At 55.9% G+C, this 26,761-nt stretch overlaps 4 protein-coding genes across 4 annotated transcripts; 3 read left to right on the top strand and 1 right to left on the bottom strand.

Annotated features, from left to right (window-relative positions):
• Positions 1–5,256: 5,256 nt before the first annotated feature.
• CkaCkLH20_03170 (uncharacterized protein) lies at positions 5,257–6,998 on the bottom strand (the record flags this gene model as incomplete). The annotated part of the gene is made up of 5 exons (XM_038885889.1): positions 5,257–5,416; positions 5,484–5,656; positions 5,742–6,643; positions 6,699–6,894; positions 6,942–6,998. The coding sequence occupies 5 exons, from the start codon at positions 6,996–6,998 to the stop codon at positions 5,257–5,259; spliced, it is 1,488 nt and encodes a 495-aa protein (XP_038749088.1).
• Positions 6,999–8,101: 1,103 nt separating this feature from the next.
• CkaCkLH20_03169 (putative Pal1 cell morphology protein) lies at positions 8,102–16,393 on the top strand (the record flags this gene model as incomplete). Its single annotated transcript, XM_038885888.1, has 6 exons — positions 8,102–8,332; positions 8,388–8,772; positions 8,835–8,930; positions 14,683–14,957; positions 15,063–15,507; positions 15,555–16,393. 6 exons carry the CDS (start codon positions 8,102–8,104, stop codon positions 16,391–16,393), a joined length of 2,271 nt encoding a protein of 756 aa, XP_038749087.1.
• A 1,086-nt stretch (positions 16,394–17,479) lies between these two features.
• Positions 17,480–19,185, top strand: CkaCkLH20_03168 (uncharacterized protein; the record flags this gene model as incomplete). Its single annotated transcript, XM_038885887.1, has 2 exons — positions 17,480–17,725; positions 17,788–19,185. The coding sequence occupies 2 exons, from the start codon at positions 17,480–17,482 to the stop codon at positions 19,183–19,185; spliced, it is 1,644 nt and encodes a 547-aa protein (XP_038749086.1).
• Positions 19,186–19,741: 556 nt separating this feature from the next.
• On the top strand, positions 19,742–26,423 carry CkaCkLH20_03167 (phosphoribosylaminoimidazole-succinocarboxamide synthase; the record flags this gene model as incomplete). Its single annotated transcript, XM_038885886.1, has 3 exons — positions 19,742–20,467; positions 20,523–20,838; positions 23,821–26,423. 3 exons carry the CDS (start codon positions 19,742–19,744, stop codon positions 26,421–26,423), a joined length of 3,645 nt encoding a protein of 1,214 aa, XP_038749085.1.
• Positions 26,424–26,761: the final 338 nt, after the last annotated feature.

Raw genomic sequence — 26,761 nt, 5'->3', positions numbered from 1 at the left:
GGAGATCCCATGCCCTGGAGGTTACGGGTGGGAATTGGATGGAGGTGAGGTTCACTTATACCGCGCAGCATCTCCCACGATTACATGAAAGACGGAGGTATTGGGAATGGGGATCTACTGCTCCCCTCTCCCATCTGCCGCGGGACTAAGCTTCAATCTTTCATGTGATGCCGGAATTCAATCACCTCTCAACAATGCAGACGAGAACCAGGAACAGCCCTCCAGCGAACAACGTCACGCATGCTCAGGACAGGAACGTGGTGTAGCATTTGATGCGCAGATATCTCGAAGAAGCCAAGGAGCGTCACCGCGAGATCCGAAGACGGAAGGTCAGGAAGCCACAATTTAAAGCGAGCCAAGACGGAAGAGGAGACCTGACAGAGACATGCACCCGGTAGCCGATGTAACGTGCGCCCGGGATGAGGGGACATTGGTAGGAAGCCCGGGATGGGCATTGGGGAGAAAGTAACGCGGAGATCCTTGGATGTTGTTTTTTTCTTGGATCCTTGCTCGCGAGATGCGTGTGACGGGCAAAGCAGATGGGATGCTACGTCGATGCGGGGTGAGAGCACATTGGTTTATTTTTCGCGTGAGTAAGATTGCCAAGACATGGCCGGCAGTAGAAGAAGACGGATGAAATATTTATCGAAATTGGATACGAGTGTTTACTTTGGTCTCGAGCGCGGTTGTGTGCGTGGTGTTGAATTTGGCTTTTATGCGAAGGAGTTTAACTAGTGTAAGGTCCGCGGTGATGGGCAGGGGGGTAGTGGGAAAGTCTGGGGTAGACCGGGGGAAAGATGAGAGAGTGGGTGGCGGTGGTTGGCTGTCACTTTCGGTGTGGGTGTTGGTAAGCGCCGGCGTTCGGACGGGGAGGGTGGGGTCGCCGGCGACCGGGGCAGTTTGCGGCCGGACGGCGGAGGTGGTCCGCCTCAACGGAGAGGATTGATTTGCCAAAAGGAACTATTGCCCTGAGGATGTTGAAGGAAGTTTGATTATGCATCTGTTCCTTTTGCAGATTTCTTCTGTGAAAATGCTGGTCCAATGCGCCTTTCAAGCGCAGCTGGTGCCAGAGGACATACACACAACGGCGCCCAGGGCGATGGAGATATTGCATAGAGCGTCAGTCTTCATCCATAAGCCTTTCAGGGTTTCTGAACGAATATGGCATGAATGAAGTTCAATATAAAGTCGTACTCATTTGCTTTCTAACGATAAGTCAATGTACAGGACGGAATGTCTGGTTCGTGTCATCGCCTTATTGCCAATTATGCGGATCACCCAGTCGAAACAAGTTCTTCACGTGATGTTTTCTACAGCAACACAACAGCATCTTAGTCTTATTCCATAGATATGATCCAGAGATGACAGGAAAGAGAGACATCGAAGGTACAATGCGATGGTAGACCAACTTGCCGCGATGCGAAGAGGTGTCAGCCAGCCTCCACGCGCAACTTCCCTCTGAATACTCTGGGATAGAGTTTGACTGCACGAGGTGGACGCAACAATGTCTGCCGTGATGTTGGATTTCTAAACCTAGATATCTTAGGCATCTATTGTTGATATAAATACCACCTCTACCTGTCTACATCTCTTGCAGATCATGTAAGCATTCAAGATATGCTACGATCTGGAGGGGAAAGTCCAGAGCACACGCAATTGCAAATGAGTACTAGGAAGCTTCCACTTACATGATTTGATCAGCGAAGCATTAAAACAACTACTTCTGATAATTCTAACGTAGTTTTACCTTGACAAACTACAAAGTTGCATAGACAATTCAGTTTTCAAGAATTCAGGAAGCTACTCAAATGAGAAAGGTGTTTTGACATGTGTTTGGACCCTCTGCGGTACGGGGCACAAAGGCCCAGCGCCGGCCGTGAGTGCCCCACAACTGAAACCCTTGCTCCCTAAGCCACGATCTTGCTCCATTCTCACATCTCAAATCAGAGGTTCTAATCCCCGATAGTCTAGTGGTGAGGATATCTGCTTGTCATGGAAACACGATTCGCAGGGGACCGGGGTTCAATTCCCCGTCGAGGAGATTCTTTTGCTGTTTTGGCTGTAGTCTTGACTTTTTATTGTTCATAGGCAGAATGCAGATTCGCTATTAACAGACCGTCGTCTTGAATCACATTTGAGACATGTTCTCCATCTTTTTTTAAAGCGATATCTGTGCTGCAGTCGCTTCGTCCGCTCGCGCGTTCTTTGAATATGTAACTTCATGCCCGCGAAACTACGGTCGCCCTGCTTGTAGAGATCGACTTCGTCTAACATCAGCTCGTCGACAGTCGCGCCATCAGCGCCAATGTGCAGTAGGACCCAATGCTTCAGTCTTGGGCCACGTGTTTCCTTTCGCCGGTGGCTAGTAGTGCTGGTTTCAACAAAATCTGTGAAACTTTCCACTTTCCTATAGCAGGCGAGAAACTTGAGAAGCCTCTACCCGAGCCTAGCTTGGTAGAGACTTTAGGTATTAATTGGCATTAATAATTCTTCTATAATGCTCAAGTCAAGGTAGGTTCTTCCTATTGGATATCTCGCCTAGATCGTTGGGATAACCCATCCTCTACCTCATTAGCCCAGCTCTAGCAGGTTGCAGTGTCACCAGGCTTAGATCTGAAATCGGCCATACCGGGTTCCAAGTTTTAGTCTGGACTCTTCCTTCTTCCCTCGCCGCCTCTCCTCCACGTCTGCAGATCATAATCATGAGAATAATAAAAAAGATAAAGCAAAATTTGATGGAGAGCGTGCGTTGCTGGCGCTCAAGCAACATGCGGTTACGCATAGGACCGAACATAATTCGTTCCCGAATTCGCGGTTTCTGACCTTCCCTGCTTTAAGCATCCCTTGAACCTTGGGAAATGGACGCTACTGTTTTTTACTTGCGGATTGGCGATGTGATCCCTTCGGTTATTCTTCATAAGAGCGGTTTTCTTACCACGTACTAGGTAAACACGCAGGTAATGAGCGACCAGAATGCGGCATATAAGACTTGATGGAGGTGAACATCATACCGCAGGCAAGACTTCTACATGGGAAGGAAGGCGGCAGTAAACCTGATGATGAAGGAAATCTAATTCCCCGATTCGACGAATCGCGCCGCCACGATATGTCGCCAAAAGCGTCCATGTTATTTTCAGGGAGCGACGGGTCTCTCAGTGCAACGAGACTCGCGGCAAGTGTGTTGATCCCATACCCTATCACCCGTCACCTCTCCCCCAGAATCATGTGTTATACGTACGAAAATAACCAGAAAGAGGACGTAGGGGATAGAGAATATAGTCATCCGTCGCCAACTAGAGGATTATTGATACTATTGGAACCTATCTCCCATCAACCTGTGGAATGAGCTTGGCTGTCAGATCATCGAGATCCTACAGGTGATTGGATGTCTTGACAAGAACAAACGAAATTCCTTCACTTTTGGGGTTTATATCATAACGTTCGAGGATAGACATTCGCGAAGAGCTGCAAATCTTCGACTCCGTTGATCAAACATTAGTAACTATTTAGACTAACGCTTCGGGCTGTTTGTGCCTTTAATCCGCGTAAATGGAATACTATATATATCACCAAGTATCATTCTTCAAGGTGGTTCAAGCAAGCGAGCTGAGAAAAGATAAGGAAAGAAACGAATCTCGATTCTCACACCCCATAATGCAAAGTACCTGTATACCGACAGAAACGTAGAGATCCTATTTTGGTAAAGAGGAGGCCTCAGAACAACATCGTCTTTCTCGGCTTCCGTTGCCCTTGATGTATTACCATGATCGATATGCAGATAAACACCAGTAAGACGTGCGCCCGCCGCAAGCGTCAAGTTCATCGAGACGTCCTCTGCTATCATCTTATACAAAAACATGGTCATCACAAGGGCTGCACGGCACTCTTGTTCCGACACATCTCAATGCGTCGAGACTTCCCCAAGATACTTGAAATCTGGATAATATATTGATGGTCTGTTATACATGTGGCTGCAGGCTGATGAGGTCTCCCGACAAGTAACTTGCGTATTCCAAACCAAGCCCGCATAAGTCATAATCAACAATTACGGTGTCCTGATGATCTTATTGATTAAATCTCTCATTCTGCCTTTGCTTTCCACCCTAGCAGTGGATTCCTCGCCACGGCAGCTTCAGTGAAGCACCAAAAGAATCATGGACTATGAGCAAGATGCCGTATAAGACCTGCCAGATCAGCTGTGAGTTGCCAAAGGTCGGTGTGTTGACAGCGTTTCCAATATCGCAGTACACAGTTTCCACATAACCACATGATCGAGTGTCTGGAGACAGGAAACCCAGAGACTCTGATGGGTGACAGATGTTTCAAGAAGCCATCGTCTTTGCTCTCCTCCGTCTGTCTTCGCGTATTCTGATAATGAATACGCAAGTCAACTCCAGATAAACTGTACTACAGACTCGCGCCCCTGGGAACATTGCACGAGGCCTTGCATGAGGCCTTGTTCCTAGTCGTCCCTTGAACCATTTCCATTGGGGTTGTTGTGCAGAACACAAGAGGTTCGGAAAGTACAGTCCTGGGTGTCCTGCCATGGACGTAACTACAGACGAATTTATATAGCCTGAGAGCTGCGTAACCCCGCCCATACTAAGAGAATATAGAACGGGTCGCCGTCGTTTAGAGCACCTGGCGCTATTCGATGGACGTCCAGACAAACACAGACTTTCATCCGAAGCCTACCCCTCCAACCCACGAACGGCGTTCATCCGAACTCTGACCTGACTCCCACACAAGAAGTCTACCTGGCCCAATCAGAGACGTGGATGAATTTCCATCGAAGCACTTTCCCGTGCGCACCGGTGGTGCGTGACGGGAGTGAAACCGCACCAGCGGCTCTGGTGCGGTGCATCGCGAGACGACGTAGGATCCCGACCGGACTCGCCAATGTCTGGTATCATGTGTTGAGAAGGACGGCGAAGGTTTCAGAGAAGAATGAATCGTGAGAATATTTGTCATTTCTAGGAGAGGACGTTGTTGGTAGGACATCCGTCGTTACTATTGCACGGCGACCCGTGAGGTTACCTTGGGTATGACAGCGGTTCAGGGTAAAATCGAAGTTCTGGAACAAGAAGCGCGCCGTAGACATGTACATGAGAGACCAACAACACGAATCTTGGCCCGTGTAAGCCGCATCTACCTCCGCCGGGAAAAACAAATGGAAAGATTCATGATTCATAACTCAATCCAACTCAGGGATCCAGCCTTCACCACTGTCTACATCCCCAATCCTTACCTCTCACGTCACTCCCTCTCGACAGGGACCAAATTAGCCATCAGCGGCTCCTTCTCCCAGGTCAGGTACGCCTTCTGGTCGACCCAGCTCTCCATCCCGGAACACATCTCCAGGTCGTAGTGCCAGAGCGTCTTGGCGAGAATCAGGCGGAGTTCAAGCCACGCGAGACTGTTTTGCGTTTCGCACTTTGTCAGTGTTGTTCATCATACACCGGGGGAGGAAGGGTAAAACTCACTTCTTCCCGAGACAGTTCCTCGGCCCGTACGAGAACGGCTCGTGGACCTCCCGCTTGTCGCCCCTCCACTCCGGGTCGTCCTGGTGCATCCACCGCTCCGGGACGAACTCCGTCGGCCGGGCCCAGTTGTCCGCGTGCCGGAACGCGACGTACGGGTTCACCGAGACCCAGGTCTGTGACCACCCAGCGTCAGTTTCACCAGTCACACACATAGCAAAACCAGATCAGCGGAGCGTTATAGGGAAAAAAGCAACTTACACCAGCGGGAACGAACTCCCCGCAAACCTCCGCCCCGCCGGGGGGCACGATCCTCGGCATCCCCGCCCCGGCCGGGTTATACACCCTCAAACCCTCCTGCAGCACCGCGTTCAGGTACGGGAGCTGCTGCAGAGAGTCGACGTCGATGTCCGCCGTCCGCGCGAACGTGCTCCTGATCTCTTTTACCAGGAGGTCATACACGCGCGGCGTGCGCATGAGGTAGTACGCGACGCCCGAGAGCACCGTGGCCGTGGTCTCGGTGCCGGCGACCATGAACATGGCGGCGTTGGCGTGCATTTCGCGGCCCGAGAGGCCCTTGGCCTCGTCGCCGCTGTGCCGGAGCACGAAGCTCCAGATGTCGGGCTTCGGGTGGTCCTTGAGCTGCAAGCGGCGGTCGACGAGGGCGCCCGCGAAGTCCATGTGGTCCTGCGCGGCGCGCTTCATGGGCGCGGCGAGGACGCGCTCGACGAGGGGGCCGAGGACGGGGAACTCGAGGAGGACGACGCCGTAGACGACGTACTTGAGGCCGGAGAAGAGGTTGTGGACCCAGGGGTGGTAGTCGCCGCGCTCGAGGAGGAGGAGGGGCTCGCCGAAGGTGAGGTCGGCCATGATGTCGAAGGTGCAGAAGTTGAAGAGGTCGACGAGGTTGACGGCGCCGTGGCGGGAGCGGAGGGCCGCCATGGTCTCGACCATCTGGTCGGCGTACTTGGCGAGGAGGGGCTCCTGGGCCTTGAGGGCCGAGTTGCTGAAGGCGTGGGTGAAGATGCGGCGCTGGCGGGTGTGGTCCTCGGGCAGGGTGGTGACGAGGCTGTCGCGGCCGAAGGCGTCGCCGCCGAAGAAGCGCATGTCTTTGTACATTTCCGACTTTAGGGGGCGGCCCAGGATGTCTTTCCATGCTTGGGCTGGAGGGGAAGGTCAGTCTCTGCTTTCTCGAGTGGAGGGGATGAGGGAGGGTACGTTGGATGTAGGAGAGCTCGTTGGGAGACACGCGGACGGTCCCCTGGTAGGTGTTGTGGATTTCTCGCGCCTTTTTGGCATATGTGCCTCGGAGCATGTTGATGTTCTTTGGCAACGGGCTGAATCGCCAGAGGAAGGGGCCTGGGTAGTGCCGCAGTGGGTGAAAGAAGACATTGTAGATGCCTAGTAGGAAGTACTGTGAGGCGATTAGATGATGTTTACTCGCTTCGGCTGGCCACTTACATAGACGAGGGTAAACCCAACGACGTATAGAGCGAGATTTGCGTAACTCAAAGCCATCTTGATGATTATTCTATCGGGACGATGTCTATGCGGATGTTGTAAACGGACAAATGCACTTCAATTTTCGAGAGTCGCAGCTCATATCTACTTCGTCGATGGCAACGGCCGCGCAACACATCTTTTTCAAGCAGCTGAAAACAGAAGAAAAACAACTTTGTCCAAAATGAACGAATACGAACTCGATGTTATGGTTCGCCAGCTTCCGAACACCACCGTTTGTTGCCAGATTAAGCAAGCTCAAACGTCACTGCGCAGGGTTCGTGAGGGGGGATGCGAGTCGGAAACCAAAACCCAACCCAGAACGCGTCGGTTTCAAAAAGAACAGAACAAACCACCAACCATCTTGCTCCGAGCCGCCGGCATTGGCCCTGTCATTGCCTCTGCCCAAGCTCTTTTCGCGCCCGCCGCCGCGGCCGGAACGGCTGGTTTTTTGACAGCCACCCATCCATCTTCATCGGATGCCGCGTCGGTTAGTGGTAGGCGGCGTTGAGACGAAGAAGAAGTCATGCCGAGTTCGAATGCGCTGGAGACAGCCGTTGGAGCTTATTACTGCGCCCTGCACGCCTTATGCGGCCGTTGGACGAATGATGATTGCGTTTTGCTCTTGAGGATGAGTTGATGTCGCGCGTCCAAGGCAATGCGCACGTGTCGTGGGGTTTCAGCTGTCACATGCGGTTGAAGAGAAACAACCACTCACCGTCGAGTCACCGACTGAACGAGCCTTCCCGTCGACTGTTATTCTGCATTCGGCCGGTAGGTTCGGAGTTGCAGGTTGACAGAGGAGAATGGAAGCATTGAGTCGAGAACTCTCGTCGATCCTGCTAAGTCAGCACACATCCAATCCAATGACACCAGCTTTATCGATAAGGCGTCATTGTGTCTCGACCCCTCCCCCGCCATGCGTTCCTGACGCCATGGAGCTTCGATACCTACGTCACGACGAGACAAGCTGAACATCCGTCTCCCTTTGCATTCCTCTCGTATCTCCCTAGAACTCCTCAAATTAAAATATCCCACACGGCGCCGCATTCCAACAGCGTTTCGAAAGTGGACAGAAATAGAAACCCAAGAGAGAGAAAAAAAACCAGAAGAGGAAAAACATGTCTCCAATTCTTATCGTTGGCGCGACTCGAGGTCTCGGAGCCTCTCTGACCAAGCAGTATGCCGCGAATTCCGGAACTACCGTCTACGGCACGACGCGTTCCAAGGCCGGGCCTGAGAAGGGCTTCCCGGAGACCGTCAAATGGCTGCCCGAGGTCGACCTGATGGATTCCAAAGTCGGCGACCACTTGGTCAGTCTGCTGGGCGGGTCGAAGCCGTTGTCGGCGGTGGTATGTGGTTCCTGGCATGCCGGAGCTTAATTGTATCAGATACTAACGCCGGTAGATCATCACGGCGGGCTACTTCGCGACCGAAGACCTCAGTGCCGAGAAGGGCCCCAATTGGTCTGAGGAGCAGCGCATGTACACCACGAGCTCCATCGCGCCCGTCTTCATCATCAATGCGCTGGTGCACGCGGGACTACTTCAAAAGGGCTCCAAGATCGTGCTCGTCTCGTCAGAGTCCGGGAGCATCACCCTCAGACACGAAAAGGAGGGCGGCGGCAACTACGCACACCACGCGAGCAAGGCCGCGTTGAACATGGTGGGCAAGCTGCTCAGTCTCGACCTCAAGGACAAGGGCGTCATCGTCAGCATCGTCCACCCAGGCTTCATGCGGACAGAGATGACCAAGGGCGTTGGCTTCGACAAATTCTGGGATGACGGAGGTGGTGAGCTCGTCCCCTCGACATGTCTCTAACCGACGGTGAATCGCTAACGTCTGGGTGCGCAGCCGTTACCCCCGACGAGGCGGCCGAGAGTCTCATTGCCTGGACGGACAAGCTTGACATATCCAAGACAGGCGAGTATTGGGCGCCGAGAGGACCGGGTAAGTGCTGAATTCCGCGGTTGCACCGTCCGGAGTACAAGACATGTTGACTGATGCGCTTTGCCGAAGGTGACATTGGCACGGCCGAACCGGTGCTCGGAAAGGGGCTCTCGACGCCGTTGCATTTGCCTTGGTAGAGGCCCAAGAAGATTCTAGACGGACAAGGCCGAACGTTTGGAACTTGCCCGCATGCTCCGGACAAGGTGTTTCCCATCTCTTCGAGACAGGCTTCATGGATGTTCGGCCGGGCTGAGAACAAGGCTCTTCGGTTCCGCGGGGGTCCGTGAAGGGTGCAGATGTTCTCCCGGCAGGTTTCTTGTGATTTGGCGACCAGAGTCCGAGTCGAGCTCGGGCTTAGCGGGCATTAGTGGTTCGACGGCGCCTGAGGCGGTTCATTGTTCATCGCCGCAAATGAGACGAACGACTCGCTTGATTGCGTCCCCGCACCAGAGTGGGTGAAGAGGTACGACCGGGGATAGTGGCCAGTCAGGCGCGGGCGATGGCACGAAAATAGGGGAGATTGATGGATGGGTCGTATGGTTCGCGATGGGGACGAGAAAAGAAATGGCAGAACTGGATTCCTCGTCAGATAAAGTCGCGTTGCAATCTGCCAATCTCTGCGAGATCGCGTCTTGGGAGTTGGCGCGTCGCCGGGCCCCATGCACTTCATTACCTGAAAGATCAACTACCGCAGCTGCAGATATTAATCCAATTCCCCATGATCGCCTTTTATATGAAGAAGCTCCATCGTCAGATTTTGCTCCAATGCTCTCTTCCATAAAAAGCTCGCTTATGTTTCAGATTGGCGACATGAGCCCGGGATGACGCTGTTTCCCGGTGCTCCACGGACTACCGTAACAACGGAAGGCGGCTCCCCGATCAGGATCTCTTGAGCACGAAGAAGAAAAGAAAAAGGGGGGCACAGGGCACAGCTGTCAGAATGCGCGCCATGTCAATAAGGTTGCAAGGGCAGCCCGTGCAAACGACGCGATGCCTGGCACTACGAACGACGATGCATCGAGGGATTGATGTTATGTTGTTGTTGCCAAGTACGACGAGATGTTTGGCGAAGGCTCAGAAAAGTCCGCATGTCGTGTGTTTCTTGCATACCTATACCGTTGAATGCGCAGCCAAACTCTCTGGCATGCGACGAGGATGGGAGGCTAAGATCAGATGGCGGCCGTCACGCTCATCGGAACTCGCGGCTTGCCAGCTGCCCATTTCTTCCCTGTCTGGAAGCTTGTCTTGGCAAAGGAATTCGGCAAGTTGTGCAGTTGCTGAGTGAGTCCTGCGTCGATCTCGAATGCGCAGATAACGACTTGCGCCCCGTCATCCAGTCTTTTTCGGTGTTTCTCCAACATAACAACAACGCAAAGCGGGTATCGTCTACAAGTGTTTCTCCAGTTTGACGCACTGATGATGAGAGGAGTGTTTGTTTGCGCTCGGGCGGTAGCTGGGATCGAGAAGACATACCAAGTAGTGAATTGTCCGATGAAGAGTGACTACTGGACGCCACCGAGATGGCCGGGCCTTGCGGGGAGTGGACGGGCTTTAGGTTCCCTGGAAACGTTCGTCACGCGTCAGACGGGAGAGGAGCTCTCGTGGGTACGGTGCGGTGACGATGCCTACGGCTACGCACATTTTGCTATTCCGTAGGTGTTTAGCAGTAGCAGACCCGGGCTGGCTGGTGCAGTTGCGGCGCCCCGAGGCTGGTGTTGATGCTGTACTGAAGTATCGGTAAGATAGGCAATGGAGCTCTCGGAGCTGCAGCGGCTGACCTGACGTCCAAGGTGCTGCACCCCATGCTCCGTTAGCGCAGTAGAGTTGACCGGGGGGCCCAACACGAGGTTGCGTCCAGTGAGTGTAAATGGGCGGAGAGCCAACCAGGAGCCTGTGTCGCCCTTTGATTTTCGTCATCTCCAGGTGCTGAAAGAACATGGACCAGGGCGGACGTAGAGCTCCTCCTCAGCTCCATGCATCATCTTGATCGAGAGACAGAGTGGTGTCACCGGTTTGGCGATTCGATTGAAGACGGACGGGTTCCTCGGGACGAGATGTTGCTGTTACGTATGTGAGCCCTCTCATCAAAGAAAAAGAAAAACGAAAAAAGCGGTACAAGCTTGGTCCAGTATCCGTACCGGGAAGACGGGCGTCTTGTTTTGCAGCTAAGACTGGGCGACGTCAGGTACATGCCACAAGTACCTCTCTGACACGGAGCCAAGTCAAGGTAGCGTGGGCCAAAGAAGGGCCGGTCGGTAGTAGCCGGTGCGTGCATTATTATTGCTGGGTGGCTCTTGGTCCGTCCCGACTTGGGTGGACGGACGGAAGCATTGTCGGTCAGATGGCTTCAGCGTGGGCGGAAGTGGTGCTGAAGAGGGAGGATAAAGAGAGGACGGATGTGTTCGTCTGGTGTTTCGGGCGACGGTCGAGACGAGCAGGTGGTATTTCGTTTGTGGGTTGAAATCTGGCAGGTCGTCATCTGTCGATTGTCACCGTCGTCTTATTTTGCGGAACTCCAACTGGAGGCGAGTCTGGGCACTGGTCAGTGATTGCAGTCTGGAGTCTGGACTGAGGTGAAAGGTCACACTCACAGCGGGCACCCTGTTGTTCAAGCGACAGGCAATTTGTTGAACAGGTGTGGGTTTGGGCATGTAATTAGGATTATTAGGGGTCCTGGGGTGTGTCGTCGGCACGTCTGGTTCGCACCCCGGTCGGCGGATGACCATCACTCCCGCGTTGGTGGTGGCTAGTGTTCCAAGACCCCATGCGGCGATGCCAGTTTTAGTGTAGAGCGGCAGACTTGCAGAGCGGCGGTGGATATTCCGTTTGTTGAACATGGTGCTGATTGATGAACCCAGTTTAAACAACAGGTGGCAGCGCGTGGGAAAAAGGGCCAGGCCTTGAGCTCGAGCCAGACGGAGCAAGGAATGCTATCTCGTGAAGGATGGCTCTGAAAGCTTCTGTTCCTGCGTGATGGATGATGTTGTTGTACAGAGTAAGCCCGTGTATGTATCGATCAAAGTTGTTCAGGAAACGGTCAGCAATGGGATCTGAAGGTAGTCAGCTTAGTGTAGGTATCGAGAGAGGTATGGAGTCATGGCTCGTCCACCGCCCACCGTCACCGTCGGCCGGCCACGATGCAGCCACAAAGCTGGTCGGACAGAGATGGGGTCCTGAGCTGAGGAAAGCGGCGTCTGTTCCACGTTCAGCGTTGGGTTGGGTCTTTGGTCTTGGATGCTGGATGCTAGATGCTGGATGCTGGGTCTTGGTCTTGCTCATGGTCTTGGGGTGTGTGGTCACTGATGAGGAAGGCGATCGGAGCGGGTGGAATGCGCGGGGATCGGGAAGGAGGGAACTCTGCGTCGTTAGTCGTTAGCATGTTTCCCGGTGCCTCGTCCTCATTATTTTTTTAACCAGGTCCTCTTGTTGCTTCTTTTCTCCGGCTGGCTGTTTTTCCTAAATAAACTAATACTAATAGAATCACCGCCTCTTGCCTTGCCTTGTTCTTGTTCACTTACTGCTTGGTTTTCCCCGCTTAAGCTGTATTCTACCTTAATCGATCTATCCGTCTTTTCCCCTTCCCTCCTTCCTTCCCTTCCTCGACTCAAACTCAACCTCTCTTGCCCTCTGCTTTTGCCCTCGTGCTCCCGTCGCACTTTTCAACATTTATTCCTGCGTTCTATTTGCAGGAAAGCAACAAACGGGAACGTATCTTTTCTTGAGATTTACCTCCTCTGACGTGCCTTTCCTCTCTGCACTTCCTTCTTCACGCTGTCCACCAGCTGAAGCTCAGCTCGACACGAACGCACAGTCGAACTCGAACTCGACCTCGACCGCCTTCTCACCCCGCAGTTCCTTTCTCAGGAAGCTTCCTTACGGCACCTCGTGTTTATATTCTTCTCCTTCTCAACACCCTCCGCCATCGCCAAAACCTTCACCCAAGCCACGTCACATCGAATACCCCGTTCCAATACGCCGCACGCTCGAATTCTCCAACGACGGCATAAGCGACACCAAATATATATCCACAGGATTCACCCAGCAGAGACAATATCGCCTCGCCTCCTCCGACGCAGTTCCAAAAGGGAGAAAAGAACCGGTTCCAACGGCCGCCCCCGAGACGCCAGCCCATCCCAGCATCCGGTACCGAGACAGAGTTGGCAGCACCGCCGAACCTCACGACACGACCCAACCCCGTTGGCTCCTTCGTCCGACTTGACGACCGCACGCACCAACAACTTGGGTCGACCCGGCTCCGTCTTGGTCTTGCAGGCGCACCGAGCCCGTCACCGTCATCGTCACAGTCGCACAGAATACCTACCTACCTTACGGGCAACACCATCCAGTCGACCGCACAGATACAGACACAGGCACAAGAAATCTAGCCTTGGCGCTATTTTAACGCCTACCGAAGTACATTCTGGGGTTACTCCAACATCATCTACCTCGCTCCCATCGCCAGCTATTAGTCCGTTGATTCGCCCGCCCCAAGACGGAGGAAGTCTTGTCGAGTCCCGATTAAGGAAAACAAAAGCAAGCTGAAGGTCGCAAGAAAAAAGAAGGTGAGCTTGCATTCCCTCTTTTGGCCCACCCGCATCGCAACCTGGGACCTCGGTCGAGCGTCCGTCTGTCCATTCACGGCATCGCCCATCCTTCGCGATCCCCAATGCGAACCCCCCCCAAAAACCCCCAATCCCGTGCAAGCAGCCAAACCCCTTCCTTCAACCTCGCTCGTGGATCCCCAGATCCACCGGCTCTACCACCCAAATTCCTAGCTAATCCAGTCGCTAACCAGCATGCCAGCAATCTCCCCCTGAATCCGATAATCCATCCGATAATCCATCCATCAGTCCCCCCTCCAAACCAAAGGGGCCCCCGAACCATCATCCAGAATCAACAGGGCAGCATCAGTTGCATTACACCGCATACGATATCCCATTGTTATTGGGCTCCTCGACGTTACCTTCGGTCGCCAACTCACCCCTTTTTTTCTTCTTCCTTTTTCCCTTTCGGCTTTTCACCCTTCCAAGCGATAGCTCCCCCAGCAGCACATCGATTACCTCCGGCTCCCGGCTCCCGACCGCACCACCACTCTGCAGCTTGCACCTCGAAAGGACCTGCGCGCGCCTGCCGAGGACGCTCCGTCGGTGGCCCCCCCCAAAAAACCCGTTGTTTTTGCGTCCCTGCAGAGGCATGACGCTAGGAACGGGCATCTAGTCCAACGAAATCCAAGCTTGCCAGCAACGTCTGTCGCTCACTCGGCCAGCTCCCCTATTTTTGTACCCGCGAAAAAAGGCCGATCCCTTGACTTCAATACTACGCCGCCTGTCTATCCTCATTATCTATCCCTCCCGTCCACGGCACACGGGTACCGCACCTCACAACCGCCAAAATGTCAACCGCACAATCAGCACAGCCAGGTAAGCCAAGCATCAAGCACTGATATGCGCCTGGCACCGCTCCCACCCACCACACAACCCCTTTCTTCCCTGCCTGCCACCATCTTCCCGGATTTTTCCCCCTTTGACTTTTGCCCTGTCCAACGGGAGGAGAGCCGCCCTTTTTCACTGCCTGCACTGCCGCCCAAGCAAACGCAAGCACCACGTCCGCTCCACCCAATCGTCGAGACCTGCTGTGTCATGTAGACGGCCCTCTTGTTTCATATCCCATCCCCCTCGCCGTCATTCGCATGCACCGTGCCGTCGTCTCCTGTCTCTTAAACGAATACTGACCTTTTACTTCCTTGGAACAGGCCATCAACCTAGCAGGTCGACTGGCTTAACGCTCAATCTTTCTTCCAACAACCCCTTTCGCAATCGCGCCGCCTCCCCACTCCTCTCCGGCGCTACCTATAGCAATACCACCTCGCCCGCTTCGCCTTTTGACGACCCTCCTCCTCGACCCGTCTCGCGCAATCCTTTCCTCGATCCATCATATTCGTCTAGTCAACCAAATCTGATCGGACCTGGAAGCATGGCACCAACGCTGGACCCCAAGGCCTCGTCGCCTACCGCCGAGGAGCTTTTCGTACGTACCCAATCCCTTCCAAAATGGTGACGCGGCCAAGTCAAGCGGATGGTCACCGGTGGCGTTCCATCGGGGAATAGCGTTTACTGACATTTTCATCCGCAGGATGGCCTCAACATTAACGATAAGAAGCCAGCGCGCCCCGACGGAGGCCGACCCCCGACGAACCGTCCTCCCGGCCCTCCTGGTCCTGGGCGTCGCGGTCCCCCGCCTCCGGGTCATCGCCCCTCGAGATCCCAGGAAGAGGCAATGAGACAGCGAAGAATGCAAGGCGGCGGCAGCGTCAGTGGCGGTCCTCCCCGACCGCCTGGAGCCCCCAGCTCCCCCCAGCGCAGGCCCCAGGAACGTCGCCCACGCCGTAACTCGGACTCTTCGCTCCTGATCGATATCGAGAAGCCGCTCACCGACGAGGAAAAGAAGGCCAAAGAAGCCAGACGCCGAGAGAGAGAGCGCCGCGCACGGGAAGGAAAGGATAAGGACCCTAAGAAGCCCAGCCGCAAGATTGATATCATCGATCAGTTGGACGCCACTAGTATCTACGGCACTGGTTGTGAGTCGAGTCATCTTCGATTGACGTCGCAGTACTAACAAGAGCAGTGTTCCATCACGATGGCCCGTTTGACGCCGCGAACCCTCATCGTAACCGAAAGGGCAGCCGACGCGCCCCCATGCAAGCTTTCGCCAAGGACTCTCTGAACATGTCTCTGGGAGGAGCCGGCCCCCTCAACAAGCGCCCGGATCACGCCACCTTCATGGGCAACAACGACGGCGACGCTTCTGCGGACTTCGCTACCGCTGCGAAGGACCCGTACACGCAGCTCAAGGAGCAGCCGGCGGTGTTCGATCCTCGTGCTCGCAGCTCCATTCTCCACGGAGAAGAGAGCATGGGTCTCGGTACCTCGACTTTCCTCGAGGGAACTCCTGCTGCGCGCTCGGCCATTCAGCGCCGCGAGGCTGAGCAGGCCCAGCAGGTTGCTACTGATGGCTTGAAGCGCAACAAGTCAATCGCACAGCGCATTCGCGGCATGAAGCGAGAGCCGCGCGAGTATGGACCTTCTGGCCGCATGACAAACCCTGAAGGTGCTTACCACTCTCGAAGGTCGCCCGACAGCGCCGGTCCCTCGACGAGCATCTCGTACACGGGCGAGCGAAACCCCTTCTTTTCCGAGTACGGAAAGGAGCCCGAGAGCATCTCGGTTCGACGCACCGACAACGGTGCCACCTCGCCTGGAACCCCTCCACCAGTTCCCGGTCCTCGCCGAGGATCTGCCAATGGTCTTGAGCGCCGCGCCACAGCCGACCTCAAGTCGCCAACTGACGAGGCACCCAGCAAGCCGTCTGGAGGTTTCATGTCTAGAGTCAAGAGTCTGAAGGGAGGACGAAGGCGCCAGGCCTCCGATGCGATGGCTCCTCCAGCCCCTGGAACTGCCGCTTAGTGGAAACGCAGACCTTAGGAATCTGGCAAGAGCTACAAAGTGTCCGAATACCACGGAAGCGACGCGTGCAAACACCGCACAGCCCACATTTTTCTTTCTGAAAAACAATCGGCCTCTCTGGGGTCCAAGAGGACCAGAAGAGTCACCATTCCCTTCTGAACCAATGATACTACAACTTTTTACAATACACCGGATAATGAGCTCGATCACGGCAGCATTGTCAACAATGCCAACTTCTGGATCAACACGGAAGTGAATACCGGTTGGGATCTCGGATTGGTTTGGGTGGCGGTTGGAGAAGCCACCAGGACGAGAGCGATCAAAGGATACGCGGAGGAGCTGCACAAAAGTGCCTGTTTCTGGGACCGCTTGATGAGTGATACCTTTCTCGTGAATAATCATATTTCTTTTGAGGAGACAGCAGTCTCTCTGCCTCTTTTGCTACAAGTATTCTTATCGCCCGGAAGTGGCACATTGCCCAAGGAGAACATAGAGTAGGCAGCCAACAGTCCGTCGGCAGATTGTTATGAATTAGCTCTACTGGGAATTGAAACTAGGAAGACTATACTTTGATCATCCCTTTTGTGACCCTTTTGTGAAGACAAGCATTGTATTTTTGGAATAATCAGTCAGCTTACTGCAAAAGTTTGATGTGAGGGACTGTTATCATGCATGCAATTAGCTTTGTTATCAGTAATCTGAAGAAAAGTGGCTGGGAAGGGTGCCCTAGCAACTTTCATGCAAGGAAAATAAATGATGTCATTGAGGATGGCTGAAGATGCCTGTCCAAAATGTAGGTAGGTGCCCAGACTGGATCGAGATTCTGACGGGGGATTTTCCCCCAGCTTCCCCGAAAGTCTAAATGCCTCCTGTCATGTGACCTTCAACTTCCCGCTTACCACCTGGGGCTGAGAGCTCCAAATCACGATCTGAAAACCACGCCTTTTTTTTTTGGCTGCTTTTCAACTACAAACCGCTTCAAACACGACATATCACACGGACTGGCGACGAATCCGATTCGAAGACGCCGGCGTCCAGAGTGGCGGCGCTGAGCTGGTGGCACGCAAGCATTTAATCTCAGCAGCGATGGTCGACCACGCGGCACCCGTGGCAGACGACCCGATCACGTCCCAGGCGAGCTCTCACTTCCCGCTGGAGCCGATCTCGGCGGACGTGCTTCTCCGCCGGGAGACGAAGCGGCGGGACGCGCTGAGGGAGATGGGGCGCGTGAGGACCGGGTGTCGCGGGGTGGACGAGTATGTCCTCGCGGGCGGGTTCGAGCGCGGGAGCGTGGTCGGGATCAGCGCGGAGAACGAGCAGCTCGGGGTGCTGGTAGGTTTTTGAAGATGAGAGATTGAGGGTGTGGGGTTTGGTTGGCTGATGTGAGGAGGTAGATTTCGATGCAAGCTGTGGCGAAGGAGGTCTGCGGCGGTGACGGAAGCGGCGAGTCGAGGGTGATGGTGGTGACGGCGCAGCCTCCCCCTGCCGTACTGCCCACGTTGAGAGATGCTGTTAAGGCGGAGTTGGCGGTTCTTGGGGTTCCTGCGGCGGAGGTGAAGGGGAGGCTGAGGTCTTGTCTGGAGCGTGTTTCTGTTTCTAGGGTGTTTGATTTTGATGGGTTGTGGGAGGTGCTTGGCGATTTGGACATTCCTCCCGGGAGTCCGTCTGCGGATGGGTCAGTTGTTTCCGAGGACGATGGCGGTGCGGCGACGTCGCAGGAAGAGGATGTCGTCGAGACGGAGGCAGAGACGGTGCAGGAGGTGCTCGTGCTACCGGATCTCAAGCCTGAACCCAGATACCATCCGCAGACAACGACAAAAACGGAGATCGCGGATAGCGACGAGGAGGAGGCCTTTTCGCCGCCGGCGTCTTCCTCGTCGGAGCTCTCGGAACTGTCACCGCCGCCTTCGTCAATGGCCTCGATGCTCGCTACACCTGAGCCGCATGAGAATCCCGAAGTTTCTGATCACCGAGAACCAAGCCAGGAGAGGCAAATCGTCGACGCAGAAGAGGAAGAGATCTCGATGGCTGCGGAAGAGCCAATCGAAGACCAAAACACCAAGATTCAAAGCCCCACGAAAAGAGACGAAAAAGCCTCTCCGCCGGACATCATCCTCATCACGCATTTCTCAGCCCTCATGACGGCGCTCTTCACTCGTCTCGACCGCACATCCGCCCACGACTCTCTGCAGTCGCTCTCGGACTACCTGCGCTATCTCTCCCGCAGCTTATCCAGCAGCCCGCTCATCATCCTCCTCAACAGCACCAGTTCGTCGAAGAGCAAGACCCTGACGCGACCGGATCCCGCCATGGACCAAGGCGAAGCGCAGCCACCACCGGCGGGGGATGGAAGTCCCGCGAAAAACAGCGTAAGACCAATCGACCCGTCCCTCTGCTCCATCTTCCACCCGCCGCCGCTCGATATCCACGGGTACAACAACCAAACGCTCTCGCGACGGAACAAACCCACCTTCGGCCTCGTCTTCTCGCAATTCCTCGATCTGCATATCCTGTGCACACGGGTCCCGAGCACCAAGGAGGACGGCGAGATGGTATACGCGGAGGGCAGGGACGACGTCGGGTTCACGTGGGTCGTGGAGGTCCTCCTCGACGAGATGGGCGTCTGGGGAGAGGAGGGCCCTCAAGGGAGCCGGAGGTGCAGGGAGCAGAGGTGGACGCCGGTGGAGGTCGCGGGGGGCAGGGTCGTGGACGCGTTTGCGGGCGCCGCGGAGAAGAAGAGGAATGTCGGGGACGTCAGGACCGTCGGCGGCTTTGGCGGGCCCCGGGTGTGATGAGGACGGGTCGCGGCGGATCGGCGGAGGTTTCGGATTTCACATGATCAAGGTCATGGAGAGCCGAGCCGCGGAGAGTAGGGTGTGGGTGTAAGTCTTGGCGGCGTCGAGAAGTCCCGGCCTCTCCCCCGGTTTGAACGACTCAGAAGCAGCTGACGGCAACCTTGTTGTCCCATCCGATCACGTCGAGAATGACTCCTACCAGGTTCCATTCCGTTACTCAATCTACTCCGCATAAAAAAACCGGGAGCGGTGGAACACAGATGTTGCTGCGATGTGCCGTGCGGACCCTGATGGCCTGCGCCGGGATCTCACACACCCACGGAGGAAGAACCTCTATGCCTCGCGACCTTTTCCGAGCAAGATGCCAACGCATTCCATAAAACCGAGTCCGTTGGAGACTCACGATCCACAAAAGACGTGTCTCGAGCCTTCTGTGGAATATCTATTGTTTGTATATAAGTGACCAAGCCTGTTTCTGTTTCCCATGGGCGGTCGTCGTGTACACGTCTGCTTCGAACCTTCGTCCACCTTACGCCGCACCTTATCCGCGAAACTGATCAATCGCGTGCGATCGTCGTCTTTGCCGTCTGATTTCGGCGCCGAGGTGGGAGAGATGAGACCTGGGTCTTTGCTGCTGCCCTTGGCGGCTGCGGCTTCGGCTGTTGCTGCTTCGGCTGGGGATGTTTCTGAGTATGTCATGGTGAGGGAAGAGGAGGCGCCGCCGGTATCTTGGACTTCTGTACCCGCGAGGGATAAAGGACTCTCGTCTGTTGACGGAGTGGTTGAGTCCATCGGCGGCGCGCTCCTTCGTGCCGCCGGGGCGGTGACCAGGACCGCGCGGAGTTTCACGTGGTCTGCCGACGACACATCCTCTCGACAACGTCGGAGCTTCGCGACGGAGCGAGATGTTTCTGGGACCGTGTACCAGGTCATCCGGGAAAACGACCGCGGGAGACTATTCTCGGAGCTCTTGGACGGTCACGAAAGTCTAAGACAGATGCTAGATGATCCGGGTCGGGAGGTCACCGTGTTCCTGCCCGCGGACGATGCGATGCGGAGACTCGAGGGTCCCGGGGCGGTCGACGAGGCTTCTGTGAGGGAGATCCTCGAGTATCACGTCCTCTCGGGTGTGTACCCCCTCGACGCTCTGCGAGAGGCCCGGGCGGCGCATACCGTGTTGGAAGAGGGCGGGATGGGGCGCCGGCAGAGGGTGAGGGTCGAGGAAGGGGTGGAGGGGGTGGATGTTAATTTTTATGCGCGTGTTTCGGGGGGCGATTCGGTAGGTTCTCGGCGTTTGTGTGATGGTTGGATGGCGTTGCTGACTTACACGGTAGATACAGACCGCGAACGGGATCGTCCATTTCGTAGACGACGTCCTCGTCCCGCCGCCGAGACATGACAAGCTCATCGAAGCGCTGCCGGAGCGGTTGAGCGTGTTCGCCGAGGCGCTGCGGAGGACCGGGATGAGACCACGGGGCGGGGTGACGGTGTTTGCGCCGTCGGACGATGCGTGGGAGGCGCTCGGGGCGGAGGCCGAGGGGTTCTTGTTCTCGGACGAGGGTGAGGAGTATCTGAGGGCGCTGGTGGGGTATCATGTCGTCGAGGACGCGGTTGTTTACTCGGATACGGAGACGCTGGGGGAGTTTGAGAGTCTGCTTGCTGGCGCGGGCGTCGTTGTAAAGAACGGGGGGACGGGGAAGTTGGTGGTTGATGGGGCGGAGGTTGAGGTTAGGGATTTACCCGCGAGGGATGGGGTTGTTCATGTGCTGGATCGGGTTCTGGTTCCGGGGGGAGACCGTGAGAGTGGTGATGGGAGTATGAGTGTTGAGGAGATTCGGAGACGTCTTGGAAGGTTTGTGAGGGTGGATGAGGGGTTTGAGAGTGGTGAGTTGTAGGAGGGGGATAGAGTATGGAGGATGGAGGATGTTTTATGATTTAAGTGTATTTAGCAGGCTAGTTTCTTGGGTTCTCTGCTTTCTTTTATATGTTCTGGACTGGAATATGGCCATGATCATTTGTGGTTGGATTTGTGGGAGAATGCTCATTGACCATCACAACCTCCCGCACTGTTGTTGCTCTTTTGGATACGTTAAATCCCGCTATCCCAGAAGAACGTCGTCACAGTCATTTTTCGATCCGTATTTCTCGTGTTTCGCAAAGGCGGAAAGAAGTTTCTGTGTAGCAAGAACGAAGTCTTGATTTCTGAGTCCCCTTTCCACGTTACAATCAAGAGCATTCTATGCGTCACCTTCAACCATAAGGTATAATCCTGTCATCTCATCTTCATCCTGAGTCTCTGTCTCCTGTCCGTCACATCGCATCTTGTTCCTCAGCAATGATACCAGCTGGTGGTCGAATGCCTGGCCGAAGGCATCAAGAATCCTCGTCTGCATGTTACACCTCTGTTCTCCAGTGTCGAAGAGGAAAAAGGGATGTCTATCTCAATTGTAAGAGTGAGTCTCAATTGCGGGGCGGCCGCCCCAACATTGCCATTGCACCGTCCTGGCTAAGATTCTCAGGAAGTATACCTTGAGCCTCCGTATTTATCGGTATTATCAACATAATCGACGCTCGTCTCATATCACATCGTGACGCCGGGTGCTTCCTTCCATGTATGACCGAGACGAACCTCTTTGACTTAGACTCGGGAAGGAGCGTGATTTGGCGAGAATCATGCACAGTCATGGGAATGGAAAAGAACCTCAAAACAAAAAGGAAATGGCGATTCCAAATCAAGAGCAAAAGGATGTGATCAGTGGGAGGCTTGAACTCCCGGCCTTGGCATTACACAACATATCTGATGATATATTAGTACCACGCTCTAACCAACTGAGCTAACCGACCCGTTTTCGAGTTGATGAGAGCTGTCGGAGATTGTGTTATGGACCTGGCAAGCTGTGCGTTGTGGGAGATGGTGGGTGACATGAGCTCGCGTAGCCCTACTGGATGGGCCCCCCACCGATCGAACGGTCCACTTTGGGTGAAAATGGGGCCGGAGCGCAGTGACAGATTTCTGTCGGACCCGGGCATGCAGCTTGTGGGAGAGATTGGGACTGATGAATACTGGAGGAGCTTCCCGGGGTCCCAGGCCATTAGCCTGGCAACGGACGAGGACGAGGGATGAGGAGAGGGGCGTAGATAAGATACAGAGTGAAGTGACAGATGAGGGGTAAAGAAGGAAAACGATCACGATGTTGCGGTTTTGGACCAGGAAATCTCCAAGCGTGAGGCTGCAGACCGCCAGAAACGTCGTCTGATGTTTGGCTTCTCGCTGGCGGTGAGAAACCTTCGTGTGTCACCTCACCCTCTCGAACGGATGAACCAAACCCGGTTGGGCGGTTCTTCCAAACTCGATCAACAAAGTTCGAAGCGGTCTCAGAAGCAGCAGGGTATTTTCTCGATTCGGTCTCGAAGGAGATATCTTGACGTCTGGTCTAGGTTGTCGAGCAGGTTTCACGCAAACAAGGGAAAACGAGGGGCAAAGACTCGACCTGGACACAAGGACTGGAAGAGAGCACCGGCGAGGGGATTCCAGGCCGCTGGTGCGGTGGGGCCGGTGCCCCTGCATCCCAGCCACTGAGAATGCGCCCCTGGTCCGAGGCCGCGCACCGAGTGGTGGGCCGTGGAAGCGGATGTGGGGACCTGCTTCCGCCGGGTGGGGACCTGCGCCGGTTACTGCAGTGTCATTGTTGCTCTGCCAAAGTCAGGCACAATCATCACCCTGCAGTTGTAGTTGCAGTTGCAGTGACCGTAAACTGTGTCTTTCTTCGGTGAGAAGGATGCCGAGTGGTGGTGTTGGGCTCTCTTTTTTAGGTTCCAGGTTGGGAGGAGCTGCAGGACAACTGGACATGCAGGATACGTACCTACCTTACCCGAGTCGTCTGGACTCGCTGTTGCACAATACAAAGACGGGATGACGGCTGCCACAGGTTTTTATTTTTCCCAAATCCAGTTCTTCTCGATTCACAAACCTCATCGTTTGTTTTCTTGCTTTTCAGTTCTTGCGACAATTGCCCCTCGGCGTTGGTAAGTAGCTCCTCTTTTTGCCTTTCTGGTACCTGCATCCCCGGACGCCATGGGCTAGCGCCCGGTCTTTCAGGGCCTCGTCGCCAGGGTCCCCGGGGATTTTTTGGTGGCATTTCGGGTGGCTGGGGACGCAACGCCCAACCTCCAGCCTCCCGAACACGATCCTGGGCGCAACACCACCACTCATCACTCATGATGCAACAGAAGAGCCTTTTCCCAACCACTTCCATTGTGATTTTATCAGCAAAAACCTCGCAACCACCCAACCACGATGCATTCCCATTACCCCTCCTCACCCTCCTTTACAAACATCCCACCATCACACCAATCTCCTTCGTCTCTGTCGCTGTTAATTGGTTCCTCGCTGAGTTTCAGGTGGAGGCTCATCAGGTCCGTCTGGTAGAATCCCCATCAACGACACGACGGCATGTATTCCTCAGATAATAACGCCCACCCCGAGGGCTATGTACAACATCACCGTATGTCTACTCCTTTCCCTCCTTCCCTCTCCCACACATACAATTCTTCCACTCTCCTTCACCAACCTCCAAGACGCACATTCTTCATCATCCACCCTTGTTCTTAATACTGACGACCACATCACAGGCGGCCATTACCCTCCACAACTTTGGTCTGCCAGGACACCCTCACAACAATCTTCAACCCCCAACACCCTGCGCCCTCATCACGCGACGAGACGCAATTATGAGAACGGCATAGACGAAGAGGACTCCAGCCCCCAGGAAACCATCTCTCCACCGCCGCCCTTCGTCCCTCACGCGCCTACGCCGCCTACTCAGCAACCCCACACCCAGAACTTCAGTCGACCCGACCAGAGCTTCCCTGCTCCGGTCCTTATTGGTGGCGGCATGTTCAACAACCAAGATCCCTACGTCTCCCAGCCGGCCGCTCGCTTCAACGATGCCCAGCTGGCCGTCGACGAGGTCGCCAACCGCGCACGCGCGAGGGGCTTCCGTGACGAGCTCACCCTCGCCGCCGGCCGCTCCATCACACCCGGAGTCGACGATACTCCTTACATCCACCACGCCCTGGAAGCCATCACAAGAGACCACGGCAACAACTTCTCCCCTCCCTCCAGCATGGGCTCGCAGGGGTATAATAACGAAGGCTACTACCGCGCCGCCGGCTACCTCCCAGACGACCTCCAAAACCACAGCCCCCAGATCAGCGGCGACCCGGAGACCGGTTTCCAGCCCATGATGCCCGCCCCTCCGTCCGCCCACGCGCGGGACTCGCTACTCCGCCCGCAATCTCAACAGGAGCGCCAGTCAATGTCGCTCGGCACCCGCCTCATGTCGCCGCCGCAGTCCGCCGACTCCAGATACCGCCCGAGCCAAGACCGCAAGGGCCTGACCCCCGAGCCGACGTCAAAGTGGCTGCCCATCAGCGAGAGGGAGACCGTCTTCCCGGGCATGACGAAGCTCGACACCGTCGACGAGAGCCGAGAGACGTATCCCAGGCTCACGTACGTACCCGCGATCCTGAGACTCCCGTCCATGATCGCCCTCACGACGCTCTGCGTCTTGATGATTGTCGCGCTCATGCTCTCAGCCATCTACTCCCCGATTCAGCCCGGCCTGCTCACCTACGGCGAGACCATCTACAGCGCAAAGTACTTCCTCTTTCGCATCCTCCCCCAGACCTGCGCGGCCGCGATCTTCGTCTACGCCCAGTGCGTCACCACCGCCACCCTGCGCATTCTCCCGTTCGTCGCCATGACCGAGGATGAGCCCATGAAGCGACGCAACGCCCTCTTCATGAACCTCTACCCCAAGTCCTTCCTTCTGCCCCAGCTCGCCGGGCCCGTACACGTCAAGGTCGCCCTCGCCATCCTCTGGCTCTCCGCCTTCACGATCCCCCTCGCCAGCGCCTCTTTCACCGTCATCCACAAGGAGGTCTGGTACTGGACGGCGGTCCAGGGCACCGTCTGGGCGCTCGTGGCGCTCTACTTCCTTCTCGTCGCCGCCCTCGTCATCCTCGCCCTCTACTGGCGCAACCGCGTCACCGGCCTCATGTGGGACCCCCGCTCCATCGCCGATTTCTCCTTCATGATCAGCAAGTCCAACACGCGCGAGTCGTACCGCGGCTCCGAGGTGGCCGAGAACCGCCTCCAGCTCCGCCACATCCTCCGCAACCGCATCGTCGACCGCCTCGGCTACTGGATGACCGACGACGACACCGAGGCCCCCTGGTACGGCATCGGCACCGAGCACTCCCAGGGGCAGATCCCCTCCGACATCCACTACGACGCAAAGGGCGACTCCGACCGCCGCTCCATCACCTCCAACCTCATCGTCGCCGGCCACGACGACTACATCCGCAACCTCTACCTCCCCTGGTGCCTCCGCACCTCCCCGCTCCTCTTCTTCGTCGTCGCCGCCACCGTCCTCCTCGCCGCCCTCTTCGTCGTCTCCTTCCTCAACCGCACCAGCCTCGTCAACGGCTTCGACCCCCGCATCACCGCCGCCCCCGGCCACGGCGCCTTCTCCCCCGCCAACTTCCTCTACAGCTTCGTCCCCTCCCTCGTCGGCCTCCTCCTCTACCTCGCCTTCCAGTCCCTCGACCACCACCTCCGCGTCCTCCAGCCCTGGGCCGACCTCGGCCACAAGGACGGCAGCCCGGCCTCCCGCTCCGTCCTCGCCGACTACGCCGCCTGCCTCCCCCTCCAGTCCACCCTCCACGCCCTCCGCAACCGCCACTACCGCGTCGCCGCCCTCTCCCTCCTCTCCCTCCTCCTCGCCTTCCTCCCCGCCCTCGCCGGCGCCCTCTTCATGGCCCTCACCGCCGTCCCCTCCGGCGGCGTCCGCATGTTCCCCCTCGTCCCCGTCTTCGCCGTCCTCCTCGCCCTCCTGACCCTCTACCTCGCCGCCCTCGTCTCCCTCCTCTTCCGCCGCAACCACCTCCGCCTCCCCCACGCCGTCTCCTGCCCCGCCGAGATCTTCTCCTTCCTCGCCAACGAGGACAACGCCCAGGACCCCGTCTTCCGCTCCCCCGGCCCGCCCCGCGCCCGCGCCGAGCTCGCGCACCGCCTCGGCGCCGGCCCGGCCTCGGCACAGAGCACCTGGATGTTCGGATACTGGCCGGGTCGCGACGAGAGGCGCCTCGGCGTCCGGAGGCAGAGGCGCTACACCGAGCGCAAGTCTTTCCACGTCCACGAGAGGACCCCCTCGCGGCGGTCCATGATTTAATGCTTAATGATTTTCTGCGGGAATGACATCACGCGAAATCGATCAACGACCATATACCTTCACCTAAATTCCCATCCGCATATATCAACTGTACATAACCGCGGAAACACACACACTTCCCCCTCCACCAATCCGCATATTGCATTTTTCTCTCACCTTTACATTTATTCCGCATCGGCACGGCGTTATATATTAGGGAAATATCACGGGGGGGACCAACCAACCACAGGCGTTTTCGGTTTTTCATGTAATGATTTCCAACGGGATACGAGAATTTCAACGAGTTCGAAGAAAGATTAAGAACGGGCCGGAGTTCAAGGGGTAGGGGTTCTTTCTGT

This window comes from Colletotrichum karsti (assembly GCF_011947395.1).
Source record: "Colletotrichum karsti strain CkLH20 chromosome Unknown Scaffold7, whole genome shotgun sequence".
Classification (NCBI taxonomy): domain Eukaryota; kingdom Fungi; phylum Ascomycota; class Sordariomycetes; order Glomerellales; family Glomerellaceae; genus Colletotrichum; species Colletotrichum karsti.
The sequence above is the reverse complement of the archived record's forward strand: the minus strand, read 5'-3'. Positions and strand labels throughout refer to the sequence as shown.